This window comes from Solanum tuberosum, unplaced genomic scaffold (assembly GCF_000226075.1).
Source record: "Solanum tuberosum cultivar DM 1-3 516 R44 unplaced genomic scaffold, SolTub_3.0 scf00051, whole genome shotgun sequence".
In the NCBI taxonomy this organism is placed as follows: domain Eukaryota; kingdom Viridiplantae; phylum Streptophyta; class Magnoliopsida; order Solanales; family Solanaceae; genus Solanum; species Solanum tuberosum.
The window spans coordinates 31,994-46,757 of NW_006238978.1; the positions used below are offsets into that span (position 1 = coordinate 31,994).

The window sequence follows — 14,764 nt, forward strand, 5'->3', positions numbered from 1 at the left end:
ATAATATTGAATATTTGTTCTTTGGTTTTACATTGGTTTAGTCCTTTAATATTTAGTCATGTAACTAATACTTATTAAACTTATTTTAGCATGATTTAGTACTTTTAAATTATGATCATTTTCATTATGACTTGTTAATTTGCAATATTTGTTTTACGCGATTTCATTATTATTATTTTTTTGTTGAATATTTTAGTGTCATTAAGAAAATCAAATAAAGAATGTTTATTTGATAATACTTAGCAGATTAAATAAAAGAAGGTTAATCATTTGGATTTGGAAAGATTCATTTGCATCTTGGTTAGTCAATGGAGAAATGAGTTTTTAATTAATCGTGGCGTGGATTCAAAAAATTTAAGTTTATAAATTCTGAATTTAAAAAAAAAAACATATGAAATTCTAAATAAATTATTTATACATATTAAATAAATTTCTTAAAACAAACAATTTTTTTGGCTAAAACTATTTAATTTTTCCAAACCTATAACTAGAAACTCAAATTTATTTATTTTTAATTTAACGTTATGACGCTAGATATTCTTATGGATGACATATGTCTTGCGGAGTTAACATTTTTTCACAATCAAGTCTTAAATTTAAATTTTAAAATAAATACGATACAAATCTAAATTAATTAATTCAAAGAGATTGTCAGAATATGATAATTAAATCAAGTTATTTTATTTTTATTTTTTATTTTTAAAAAAAAAGTAAAATGAAGCTGTTATTTTTGGGAATATTTTGGTACAATGGAATTATTTAAGCCTATGGGTCATTGCTCGTTAGTCGTTACCATCAAAAGTTGTGACAGAATAGTAGATACTATTTATTTATTCTTAATCAAATGTCTCAAATTTGAATTTTAAATATAAAGTTATTTTTAATAAAAATATGTCTTAATTAAGAGTACTCCTTAATTAACTCTAAATTAAAACTTTCCGATACGAATTTGAATTAGTAAATTTCAATATTGATATCGAATTCCGAGTGATAACAAAAAAAAAAGTAGTGAAGAAAGCTATTGCTCCCTTTTGTCCTAACATAAAATATGAGAAGTGAGTCTAAAAATATCTTCAATCTTTTTAATTTGTGACAAGTCACTTTCAACAAAGAAGGTATCCAAGGGTAAAAAAATGTCCAAAAGTACAATAATTAAATATAAACCTTTAGTAAGAAATTAAATGTCAAATTATTAAACCTTTGATTTTTAGATTATTCTTTTAGATTAAACACCAAAGGTCTAAATATTTAGCCGCCTCTATCATGAAGCATTTTACATCCAATAAAAAAAAATTGGCACGAATCTAAATTTAATCGGGTTTTAATGTGTTTATTGGATATTTAAAAAAAATAATACCAAAGGTCATGGTAGAGCGTGGTATATATCCTTATATTCTTAACTATAGATCTTGAAATTAATCACTAATAATATAGTTGTCTTTTATAGAAAACATTTTACCTCTCAAAGTGTAGCTTATCGCTTTAGTCGGACCCAAAAATGAGTACCAGTCTACCAGACACCGGCCTCCGAATCAAACGGCCCATTTAGGAAAATCTAAACTAAAATATGTGCTGTATAAGTTTAATTGTTTCATATGTAATATTTGGAAATTTTGAGTATATAATTTTCAATTTTCCTACTCTTATATAAGTGGTTATCACTATGACAAAAATTTAAACCAAAACTTCTTATTAATTACGTTTTTTTTTTTCTTTTTAATTCTCTTTTTAACTATAATTAAGCATCATTAAAGCTGTGCTAAATCATCATTAAAAACTGTACAAACTAATAAAAAGTTAATGGTACAATCAGACGTGACACAAACAGATCATTAATATCTCAAAAGGAAATAAAAGGGGAAAAAAGTGTTTAGTCAGTTAGCTTTTGATCTTCCTTTAAAATATTCTTTGCCCTTTATTTAGTTTTGTACGTAGCGAAAGTTAAATACATCGAATCGAATTATCTTTTATATGTATATATAAATAATATAGTCTTTTATTCCGATGGCTGGTTTATACAACACATCACAAATGTGGGAATATGTTTTTCGTTAAAATACGGAATTTGTTATTTGTGTCATCTTATATAAAATTCTTTATTTTTATCTCTTCTATTTTGATATGAAATTGTTAAAGTATATCAATCTTAATTTGATTATGTTCTGATATGAAATTGTCTAAAGTTAATTTATAAGGAAGTACCTTAAATATTAGTCAAGAACAATCGTTGAATGCAAATAAATATTACTCTCTCCATTCATTTTATTTGTTCAATTCCCCTAAGAATCGTACCAAATGTTTCCAATATGTCTACATTTGTATTAGGGTGTACATGATCGGGTTGGTTCGGGTTTTTTCAAATATCAAATCAAATCATTTGTGTTGGATTTTTAAATCTATTAACCAAACCAAACCAATAAACTCGGGTTTTTCAACCTCAGGTTTTTTCGGATTTTTCAGGTGAAGTATTCATACAAACATATAATTTACTTGTACTTCAAATATTTCTTTAGTCCTACCAAAAATACAACTATCTAAGGTGTTTCTTAAGAAAATAACACAAAATATGATATGAGTAATGACACTAAAATATCCAACAAAAAAAATTATTAAATAATAAAAATTCGCGTAAAACAAATATTGCAAATTAACAAGTCATAATGAAAATGATCATAATTTAAAAGTACTAAATCATGCTAAAATAAGTTTAATAAGTATTAGTTACATGACTAAATATTAAAGGAAATTAAAATTAGATTATGTATTTGAATTGTCTAAACCAATATAAAACCAAATAACAAATATTCAATATTATTGTCATTCTTAGTGTTGAATTGATTTTCTTTTTGCATTAGTATTAATTTGATTTTGATTTAAGCTTTATTATAATTACGAACATCTGTGGACTATAATTTTTATTGAACCATTCAGAATTCTAATTTTCAAACTTGAAAAAATATATTAAAAGATAAAAACTATGAAAAAGTATAAGAAATATTTAAAAATTATATCAAAGTAAATATTTTTATGTATAAATAAAATTTTAAAATTATATATATATATAATGTCGGGTTGGTTTTTTTTAGTTAAAACCAAACCAACCCAAATATAGTCGGGCTTTTTTTTTCAATACCAAACCAAGTCAAACCAATCACTAGTCAAAAAAAATTTCTCGATTTAACTCAATTTGCGATTTAGTTCGATTTTCGATTCGATTTTATACCCCTAATTTGTATATTAGGTCAATCACAATTTTTCCATAGATGTAAATTTTCTAAGGAAAAGTCCCACTTGTCGTTACAAAAATTCCACTAAAATAGATAGGTTATATAACGTGCACGGTATGCCTAGATAGATATAGAATAAGAATCCATAAATTTAATTTAATTTTATTTTTAATCTGACTAATTTAAAAGCAACGATGATAATTACATATTCATTATAGTTTTATACATAGAATTTTAAAATATACGTACCTTGTTTCAACTAACTAATACTCCCTCCATTCCATATTAATTTAATTTTTGAGGCATTTTTCATTTTTCAAATTAACTTAATTGTTCAGACTCAAGGGCGGCTCTACAGCTTTGAAAAAAAAGCAATTGCCTTAGGCCCCAAAATTTGAGGGCCTCATTTTAAAATAATAATAATGTAGGTTATAAGTACTTTTTTTTAAAAAAATATCGAGTATTACTTGTAGAAAATAAAAACTTTTCATAAAAGAATAAAGAAGTAATAGAAATTCGACAAATTATGAATACTATGTCTCAAGAAAGATTAAATAATTGGCTATAATAAACTTCATAAAAAATATATATTTGAATTTAAGGCCTCCATTCGGATTTGGCTTTAAGCCACCAATTTATTAGAGCCGCCCATGTGTTCAGTTTTCAAGACTACATTTAGAGTGTTCTTTCAATTTTATCCTTCATTAGTTAGTATTGGAATTAGTGATTAATTAATATTTAATTATTTTAATCATAAATTTGACAATAATTAATAAGGGTAAAAATGAAAAACTATGTTCAATTTATGTTTTAATCTACCTTTTTTAAAGGGTGTGAAACACCTCAAAAATTAAATTAATATGGAATGGAGGGAGTACAAATTACGTCAAAATACTACCAAAAATGATATAATCATTTAAAATAACAAACCTATCATAGTCAATGCCATTAATTTTGGGACCATATTAGTAAATTAGTTTCTATTTTTTTTCTTTCTTTTTTCTTCATAAAAATAGTCAACTAGCACCGTCAACGTGATTTTCGCAATTTTTATCTACGTCATATAATTATTCTTCAGTCTCTCGTCATTTATATGACGTCAACTTCTCTGTATTATATGAGTCCTCCGTCTCAGTTTATGTGATATTATTTGACTTGACATCGAGTTTAATGAGGAATAAAAGACTTTTGAAACTTGTGACCTAAACAAATCGTAGATAGTTGTGTTATTATAAATCATCTAATTGAAGACAAAAAATAAATATTTTAATATGAAATCTTTATTTAATATTAAAATATGTTAGTTTTTTGGGACGGATTAAAAAGAAAAAAGAATCATATAAATTGAAACGGAAAAGTATAAGAGGTTATTTGTGACTATTTTAGATTGGGTGGGTCGGATAACTGTCACGACCCAGACTGTCGTGATTGGCACCAACACAACCCTCCGATAGGAGAATCTCTATAAGGCCATTGAATATTACTTGACCTAATTATACTTGACCAGATTTTTATCCTCAAAATTGTGGCTGGTTCCGATTTAATTAAGGGATGATTGTACCATAAAAAAGAAGTTAATTTGAGATTTTAGATAGGAAACAAAGTAAATACCACTATTCATTTTGGAATAAAAATATATGGGGAGTTCAAATTGGGAAATAAAGTGATGTAAATTTTTTATTTCTATTTTTTGGAATGTCAATAATTTGCAAAAAAAAAAAGGAAGTGGAGGATGAACTGTAATGAGGCAGTAAATTCCAAATAAGGAATCAAAGAGTAGGTGACCTAGTTTGGCTAAATTTGGCAAATATACTTTACAAGATATTCACCATCTACTACAACCCAAACAAACAAATTTTATGAAAACTAAGGCATTTAAAGATACGGAAGCAGGTTTAAATGACTATAAAAATGGAATCCCCATAAACTCCAAAGTTTTAACAAACAACTAACCAAACTAATGCGGAAATTCAATCCCTAAAACCTGAAAGTCATTGTACCAAAACTCTACTAATGACAAGTCTAAGAACAAGGGGTACAACCCCGAAACTAAACAACACCTTTAAGAAATAGTCTGAGTCCGAAAAAAGTGGACTTAAACAAGAAAGATCCATGACAACCTGAAAGAACTGGCTCACCGGTCACGCTCATTAGTCACTTAGCTGAAGTCTATCAATAGCCACCTGAAGATGCCCTGTACTCAACAAAGAAAGAGCAAGTGTAGTATCACTACACAACCACAGTGTACTGGTAGTATCACCCAGCTATCCCCAATAAGTGAAACACATGCAAGTAACCACAACATTATAAATCAGGCATATACTGAACATATACAATATTAGTCATCTTTTCAGGATCAATGTAGCATCCCACATTCTCAATAATACACATTGGTTATCAATTTAGAGCAACATACAGTCTTCCAATATAAATCATCATTAGATATGAACGTAATCATCACAAGTAGATACACAACACAATTCAATGGTCCTCTCACGGAACCCAATTCAATGGTCCTTCCATGGAACCCACACCCAAACTGTTAGCATATCGGAATGTGGTACCCGATCCAATGTATATGTCGGAACGTGGCAATCGATCTCATATTTATACCGGAACGTGTCAACCGATCCCATATTTATGTCGAAACGTGGCAACCAGTCCCAGTTAGTGTGTCGGATCGTAACACCCGCTCATTCAACAAACCACAATCACAAAGTATATTCTCACAATCATACAACAAGAGTGATTCATGACATACAATTATTCAATTATCCTCATTTACGATTAGGGTGATCAATAATGCAACCTTCGCATACATACATGCATTATAATGAAGCAATTACAAATATATATCACACCAACACGAAATCACAACCATCACCTACCTCGAAACAAGCTTGAAACCCTAAGAAACTTGATCCTTCCCTTTCCGGATTCGTTCCGCTTGTTCTTGGTCTACAAACAATCATAATAACACGGGAATCAATAAACAATCACTAATTACCCGAATTGCTAATAATTCTATGAACCCTAGATCATACCCATGATCCCAAGTATCCAAAATAGGGTTGTTTCCACCATAGATTCTAGATCAAAACCTTTCCCCAATGATAATTACCCAAGAAACTACGTTCTACGGATCGAAATACGGACTCGGGGCGTGAAAAGCTTACCTTTAGCCTCAAGAATGGTGGAAAACTGTCAAGAGTCGCCTGGGGTTCGTTCCTTAGCTCTAAAAATCAAAAAGTGCATAATGAGGTCGTTTAGGGGTTTATTTACTACCTTAAATCACGTCTGGCCCGCCACAGCGGCAAAACCCCCCGCCAAGGCGGCTTGCACGAATCAGAGAGCTATTTTAATAATTCCAAGACCCTCATTTCACAACACACCTCTAACCAACGACACTCAAAAAATTCCCTCCACGCTAAGATCGATTCCGGGAGTTCTACTCGCCCGAATTCAATTCCGTAAAGTCATACAGATTCGTAAAGTCGTACATATTTTTTAACGCGTTATTTATCCCTTCATGTAATCAGAATTAAGAATAAATCGCCCGATTGTTACCAGATTTCCCTACACTGCAAAGACTTTGATTTCGTCCAAATCTGAACTAGGTTGGGAAATTTCCAGTTACTACGAAAAAGTTTTCTGGCCCCAATTCTTTCTTCATTGGCTTTTCTCTAACGACGGAATCGGGTCATTACAATAACACCATTATTAGCGTTTATTGAGCTTCATTTTTTTTAAGATGCTAAAATTATATATTAAATTTTGAAGGCTTGGATTAAATTCAATAACTAAAAATGATAGAAATCGGCATAAAAAATTTGAATATCAAATTTGGACTAATTTGAAGTTGATTTAAAATAATATAAATAAATTTTGAAGCAAAATTGTGGTGTTCAAATTTTTCACAATAGGTTTATGATGATCCGCCATAATTATAATGATTTGGTGTGCAAATCATTCGAATTTAAATTAATGAAAAACTTATATTATTATTGAATATCGAATATCGAACGAAAAAAATGAAAGACTATTTCGTCAATGTTTTTAACGTTGGTCTTTCAAAAGGATTAGACAATAATCATCAATTATCTTAATCAATTTTTGGTCTTTCATTAAAATAGTTTCTACTTTTTAAGTCTCCTCATTTTATTTATTTATTTTTAAATATTCAACTCTCCAAAACTACCATAGTCTGTTGGCAATTTGGCATTATAAAATTACCAATTTGCATAAAAATATTTGGTGGATAGGGATTAAAGTGGACTAGGAAACGCATTTCCTAAAGTTGTGTATACAAAATGTTATATTTCTAATGAAAGATTTATTATATTTGTCTCTTTGCAACTTTATAGGATTCGCATATGTTAGTGTTTAACATTTATGATAATTTAATGGAAAATAGAAATATAATCATTTGAATTTTGAATGGAAAGATTCAATTAGATTTTGGGCACTCAATTACAGAAAAATTGGTGGTGTGTAAAAATAGAATGTGTGACACGATTCAATTATAGTAATTTTGGTTCTTTTATGAAAAAGGTAAGGTTAATATATACTTATTTGATATTTATATCAAATTATATTAAGGCCAGTGGAGCTCATATCTGGAAAGAAAAAAGTGAGATTTTTCTATATTCTTAAAATGTAAAAGTACTTTATTTTAAAAAATTAGAACAATACATGTACGTATCTAATATCTTATTCTAACTAAAACCGTTATTAATCTAACTGAAAAATGTACGAATAAAATATGTATTTGAGTGTAACTCTATGTTTATGGATGTATATGTATGTGTATCAAGACTGTATATATGTGGGTGGACAGTGATGACTAGAGTTATTATATAATCATGCTACGTTATTTTATTTTTTTCAAAATGCCACTATACAAAGAACTATAAAATTTGGGGTCGAGATCACTAGTTCGAGTAATTTTTTCAACAATATATCATAATTAAGTAATTATATATATATATATATATATAAAGTATGAAATACTTCCCTTATTGTTAAATAGAGTTTTGTCTTGAATTTTCTATTTTATTTGAATTCTACACAACCGTATTTGAATTTAATATAGTGAAAGGGACTCTTGGTAAAAAATATTCGCCACCATAACAATATGGTGATTAAAGAATTTTGTTTAGGGAAGGATTTTCTTTCAATAATTTATATGATTTTGTTTATATATGTTTTTCCTATTTTTAGTTGTTGTAAACCAGAATTATTAGCAATGACCAATGACCAAGACTTCTTATAATTGATGGACTTAGGTGCTATTATTAATTCATCTATTACTACACCTTACCAATTTGTAGTAACATCATCAAATTTTGTAGTTACCACAACTAATTATTGGTTACAAAATTAGGTTAAATTGAAGGACTTTTTCATTACAAAAATAGTTTAGTGACTTTTGTATAATAAAGTGAAAAAATGAGTGATTATACATGAAAATGACCCTGATCAATCCCATATTAGACGTACTTTCCCAGTTTTCCCATTAAAATATAAGGGGTGTGGTGGGGGATAAATAGAGAACTTGTCGATAGGAGTGCTTTACCTCTTTAGAATAACAAGAAGTTAAACGGTCTATATAAAATATCTTGGCACGAGTTATCATTAAATTATTAGTATATGGTTGAATAGTTGAAATCCATTATTCACTCTTAAGTAGAGGTTTTCATGTTTGAGCCGTAGAAAAATAAATAACTTCTTGTTAGAAAGTTGTTTATCCCCTTAATTGGACTTTTTTACAGAATTGAATTTAGATGAATCGAATCGGTGAGATTTAGGATTATATATAATTAAATTAAATGTAAAAAAAAAATCATGTCAATTTTCATATTATAGTATCATTCACCTACACTTTTTCTACTAGAACATGTAGTTAGCAACATCATTTCACCATATAATTCTGCAGCTTACAAAATAAATCAGAAATCAATGTTACATTATTTTCTAACAGTAAATAAATAGCAAGATCATTAAAACAAAATCCCATTACAACAACGAAATGAATGAAAATTCTTTTATTCACAAAAAGAGCTATATGTACAAGGCAATAGGCGATGAATCGCCTTAATGAAAATTTCAAATAACAGATGATTATTAAAAAAGAATTATAATATTAATTACACCACGATAAAACCTAACAAATAAATATAATCAACTTGAATTATTCTCATGATCATCATGAGGATTATATGGCTCCTTATTAAGATCAAAACCTTTATTATTTTCTTCAACATTTTTTTCGTTTTCTTTCTCTTTCATATCTTCATTATCTCCGATGATTTCATCGGAGAGTTTTTGATCAATCTCCTCCGTCATTTTCCGTCCACTAGTGCTAGCTCCGTCAACTCTATTGAAATACTTAACGGCAACTTGTATTCTTCGTAGTATCGCGAAGAATTCTTCCACTTCCTCTTCCGCTACCTCCTCCGTTAACTCTTCCGTTTCCTCCTTCGGCTTCTTGGTAGCGGACGTCAAAACGACGTCGTTGTTATCCGGTTTTCTTTTTTCTCCTTCGCTTTCCATTGACGAAATTATGTAGTAGAAGACTTAGGACTAAAAGAGTCTTTATTTAGAAACAAAATAGACAAAAGAATGTATGCTAAAGTGACGGATCTGTGAGAATTTATATGTGACAGACGAATGAAACTTCGGGAAGTTCGACATGTGATGCAGTGAATGAGACTGTTCTTGGGGATGTGAGAATTTATATGTGACGGACAAATAAAATTTTGAGAATTTAGGTATGTGGTGCAGTGAATGAGACTGTTATTTGCTTAATAGAGATTTTGGTATGAAAATATGATGCAATGGATGAGACTGTCCTTTCTTATGAGAGATTTTGGTACGTGCTGTGAGAATTTATATGTGAGACAAATAAAATTTCGAAAATTTAGATATGTGGTGCAATGAATGAGACTGTTCTTGGGGTTGTGAGAATTTATATGTACATAAAAATAAAACTTCGGAAATTTAGGTATGTGGTTAGGGGCGGAGGCAACATATACTTAGGGCGTTCATCAGAACCCCATCGGCGGAAAATATTACTATTTATACATGGTTAAAATTATTTTTGGTATGTATAATAAATGTCGAACCCCCTTTCACTAGCTCGTGTGTTTACTTCTCAGATTTTGAACCCCGTTATTATAAATTCTGAATCCACCATTGTATGTGGTACAGTGAATGAGACTGTTCTTTTCTTAATAGAGATTTTGATATGAAAATATGTTACAGTGAATGAGCCTGTTCTTTTCTTGATAGAAATTTTGATATGAAAATCGTTGATAGAAAGTCTTGATCGAATCAAATTTAGGTAATTTAAATTCAAGTAATTTGTATACTAATATAAATATCGAATACAAATAGGAAGAGATTTGGAAATTTGAGTTTATTAGTGCTACAGTGAGGTAGATATTTTATTATAGAGCTGTGATGTTAACTTTGTCTTTTCTGACGTATTTTAATGACGTAAAATTATTCTTGGGGAGACGTATTACGTGGATTTGGTAAAGGATAGTGAAATGACAGTGACATCACTATGAAAGATGTTGAACCACTTTCACATTTCAATTTAGGTGGCACAGTTCGATATAAAATATTTTTATCGTCCTAATTCACGTGGCACAGTTCAATTTGAAATAAAATATTTTTAATCATCCTAATTCATTTGGCATAGTCCAATTTGAAATAAAATACTTCTCTTCATCCTAATTCATGTGGCATAGTTTGTTTTGAAATAAAATACTTCTTATCGTCCAAATTCATATGACACAATTCAATTTGAAGTAAAATACTTCTCATTAAGAGAAAAATGCTTTTACATTCTGTTACGTAATGTTTAATGAAATTTTCTTTTTTAGAGTAACAAAAAATAGTGGTGTATGAAAATTGAATCAATCAATAAGTTAAATTGAAAGAATTAATGTTATTAAGTTATTGCTATTGAGTTATTGAGTAAATGCATTTTTAATGTTTTATAAACAAAATTATCAAGTTATTGGTTTGATATTAGTTTTTTTAATATTAAGTTAATAGATAAATTGATAATCCATTAAGATAATAGTAATTTACTACTTTATAGTTTACACCTACATGAAAATTAGTAGTAAATATTAATATTAATATCTTATTAGTTACTATATTTGTCCTTTAACCTTCAATTCACATTATTTACCTATTTCTTTTATTTGTGTTGCATTTGTAGAGTTATTTTCATGTTAGCTATTATTATTTCTATTTTATGAGCATTCCGTAAAGTTACATTATATTATTATCTTATCGCGCTATTGGAGAAGTTATATTAGTTTTGTACGAACATTTTTTTATTGGTTAAATCGAAAAGCGAATAATTAAGAATTTAGAAATCAATAAACATCGAACCAACTAATACGCAATAATAGAATCTATCGACGTGTTTGAGATTAAGGCATAATTATTATTGTTCCGGTGGAAAATAACATAGTAACATGAAGGTTGGCCAAGTTAGATTCGAAGTTAGCATATCCCTTTCAACAACACAACTATTAGGGCTATTGACATTATGTGATGCACATATCATATATTAATTTCCGATAAATAAATTATTATTTTTCTAAAAAAGGGTTTCTTCTCATTAAATTGTGAGTGAAGTTATTTATCGTATGTGCTGATAAAAAATAGAAAGTATGAGATAAAAATTTTGAGGTGCTAAATGAATTTAGGATATCAAATTGTATATTTATCAAAATCAAAAGTGAATTCAATATCAAATTGTAAAGAAACAATATTCTTATTAAATTAAAAAAGAAACAATATTTATTAGGAAAAGAAACAACAAGATCATTTTTGGAATAGAGTATTATCAACAATATATTTTTAAACCAAATCATTAACAGGGGTATTTTTGTTCAATTTCAAAAAACTTATTTTTTTTAAATTCTTTTCCAAAATAATTATATAATTTCAAAAATTATCGAAACAATTATCCAACTATAAATGAACAAGTATTAGTATAGAAAAAGAATGATTAAAAGAATTATCTAGATGTATATTTGTGTAGCATTTATAGGAACTTCAAACATTTTAGGTAAATTAATTACTTTATTTTTTTTCTCTCTTTATATTTGATTGATTTTAATTTTTAGTTATCCAATTTATTAAATCAGCCGACGCTCTGGTTTATTTTAGTGTGGGCCGATCCAAAGCGTTACGCAGAAGCAAGTTTCGAATGAAGAAATCATCCTAACTACCAAACAAATACTTTCTCCGTCCTAATTTATCTAATTTTATTCGATTTAATAGGAAATTTTGAAAAAGAAATAAAAATTTAAAATTTTATGGTTTAAAACAAGTCATGGATAAAAGGAATACTTTAAAGTTAAATTATTACTTATTAAATATAGAAATATATTATTTATTAAAAATCTGATTAAAAATAAATGTGTCACGTGAATAGGAAAAGAAGGAGTATGTCTTAAAATTGGTTATTATAATTGAAAGTAACATCACATCGATAAATAAACAAAATCAAAGTCATTTTGGTAAGGTATATCATGAATCAATTTACACTGTATATCAATTCAAAATTTAAATAGATTTAATTAAGCGGATAATGCAAATTAATTTAATAAATAAATTATTATTAATACGTCCAAACTTAATTAGATTAGATGGGTCATGTTTTTATTGACAATTGTATTTTGATTATATGTTTCTACAAGATGTGACATTGATAAATTATTAGAATCAAATAGTGATGGAGTATGATTATCAACTTGGGGTACTCATTTTATTCCTTTATTTTTTTTAGTCTATCTAAAAAAAATTATATTTAGTATGAATTTCTTACTTATAAAATCACCATTTACCCTTAATAATATGCTTTTATAATCATGAAAATATTATGACATATTTAAAATTTTAAAAATTCAAAAATTATATTCAAAATGAGTCAAATGTCTCTCTCTTTTTTTTTTAAACGGTTGAAAAATAACATTATCTTCCTTGTAGTTACATTTTTACCCTTAATATGTGAAAAGTGTCACTTACACAAGATTTAAGCTAAATTATTTTCTTACTAATTTTCTTTTAGTTTACATATAGCTAGATTTTCTTGCAACCAAACGCACCGTTAGCGATAGTAAAAAGGAGTACTTTCAATAGATCATGATGCATCTAAGGGTATGATTTAATGGTCGATAAAATAAGTTGAGAATCATGTCTGAACGAGATTTCCGTTCAAATTTCAGCAAAAGCAAAAAAAATTACTAGATAATTTATTCATCATTGTCCTCGTCTTGAAAGATAAAATTATATGATACATATTACACGTAGAAGATAACAGATCACAGGTTCATGCAAACGAACTTGATAGCTATAATTATAAAAAAAAAATATCAATAGATGGTGGTACCAAAGAATTATTAAAGGAGTACCAACAACATGCAAAAAAATTTGAACATGATGCTATAAAGTATAACCAGAAACATCATTAAATTCTCAGAAACATCATTAAAGTCTCATTAAAGTTAATAATTCTTGCATAGTACTTTTGCTCCCCTTTAAAATATGCTTTTTTTCAATCTAACGTGCAATCGGTATTCATTTCGGGGTACTAATAATTCAAATTTGTGTCGAGTAAGGCTTATAAAATAAGAAGAATTACCTATCAAGTTTTTTTTTTTTTTGTTTTTTTTTCAGAATTTAAACTTGAAATCTTTGATGAAAGGTAGATAGATATGTTGGTGCAGCGAACAAAAGTCACATATAAATAGCTAAAAAGAAAAGGCTATGAATAAGGTGTATGAGAACTCTTAATGGTGTGAGGTCGACCTAATAGAAAAAATCATATGACTTGGTTCAAAACGGATAATACACTCTATGTTAAGAATATCTTTAAATTGTTTAATCCTAATAACTCATATAACAGTCAATGGTTAAGTGAGACGAGTATGAAGAAAAGGATTTATTCCGCTTTCAAATAAAGAAGAGAAGGGCAAAAGGGTCTTTGTAACTACAAATAATTGTATTTCAACATTTCGAATAATGGCTAAACTTTAAAAAGCGGACCAAAAAGTTGTCAGCCCGTACCATTTTAGCATTGGCCCATGTATGAATATTGGCCCAAATACAATGTACACAATGCTAATGTACCAAAAAACATGTGATCCCCACTATCGATCGATAAATCTATTTGAAAACAGAGCTCTTTTATCACAAATTTAGATATGTTATTAACGTCAGTTCATCTGTCAATTGCATTGAGTTTTCCACTCCGTTGAAAAATATAGAGCAAGTCTGCAGTAGTTTAAAACCTGAATTGACATAATATCGCGAAGTGAGAGCCCTTGTTCGATCAATTTGACTCAAACCTTGATGTTGTGACTCAGGCATTACTCAATAAGGCTGACAAAATTATGGAAACAAACAAAAAGAAACAAGTTAATCCAGTTGTAGGTAATGTTAGATGGGATTTCACATCAAATATAATTGTTAAATCCTACTCTAACTAATTTCTTTAAGAAAAAATT

General features: G+C 28.2%; 1 protein-coding gene across 1 annotated transcript; it reads right to left on the reverse strand.

Moving 5' to 3' along the window:
• Window positions 1-9,347: 9,347 nt before the first annotated feature.
• LOC107060016 (protein NIM1-INTERACTING 2-like) lies at window positions 9,348-9,823 on the reverse strand. The gene has a single exon (XM_015307247.1). The coding sequence runs from the start codon at window positions 9,777-9,779 to the stop codon at window positions 9,408-9,410; it is 372 nt and encodes a 123-aa protein (XP_015162733.1). The 5' UTR covers window positions 9,780-9,823; the 3' UTR covers window positions 9,348-9,407.
• Between the last annotated feature and the right edge of the window lie 4,941 nt (window positions 9,824-14,764).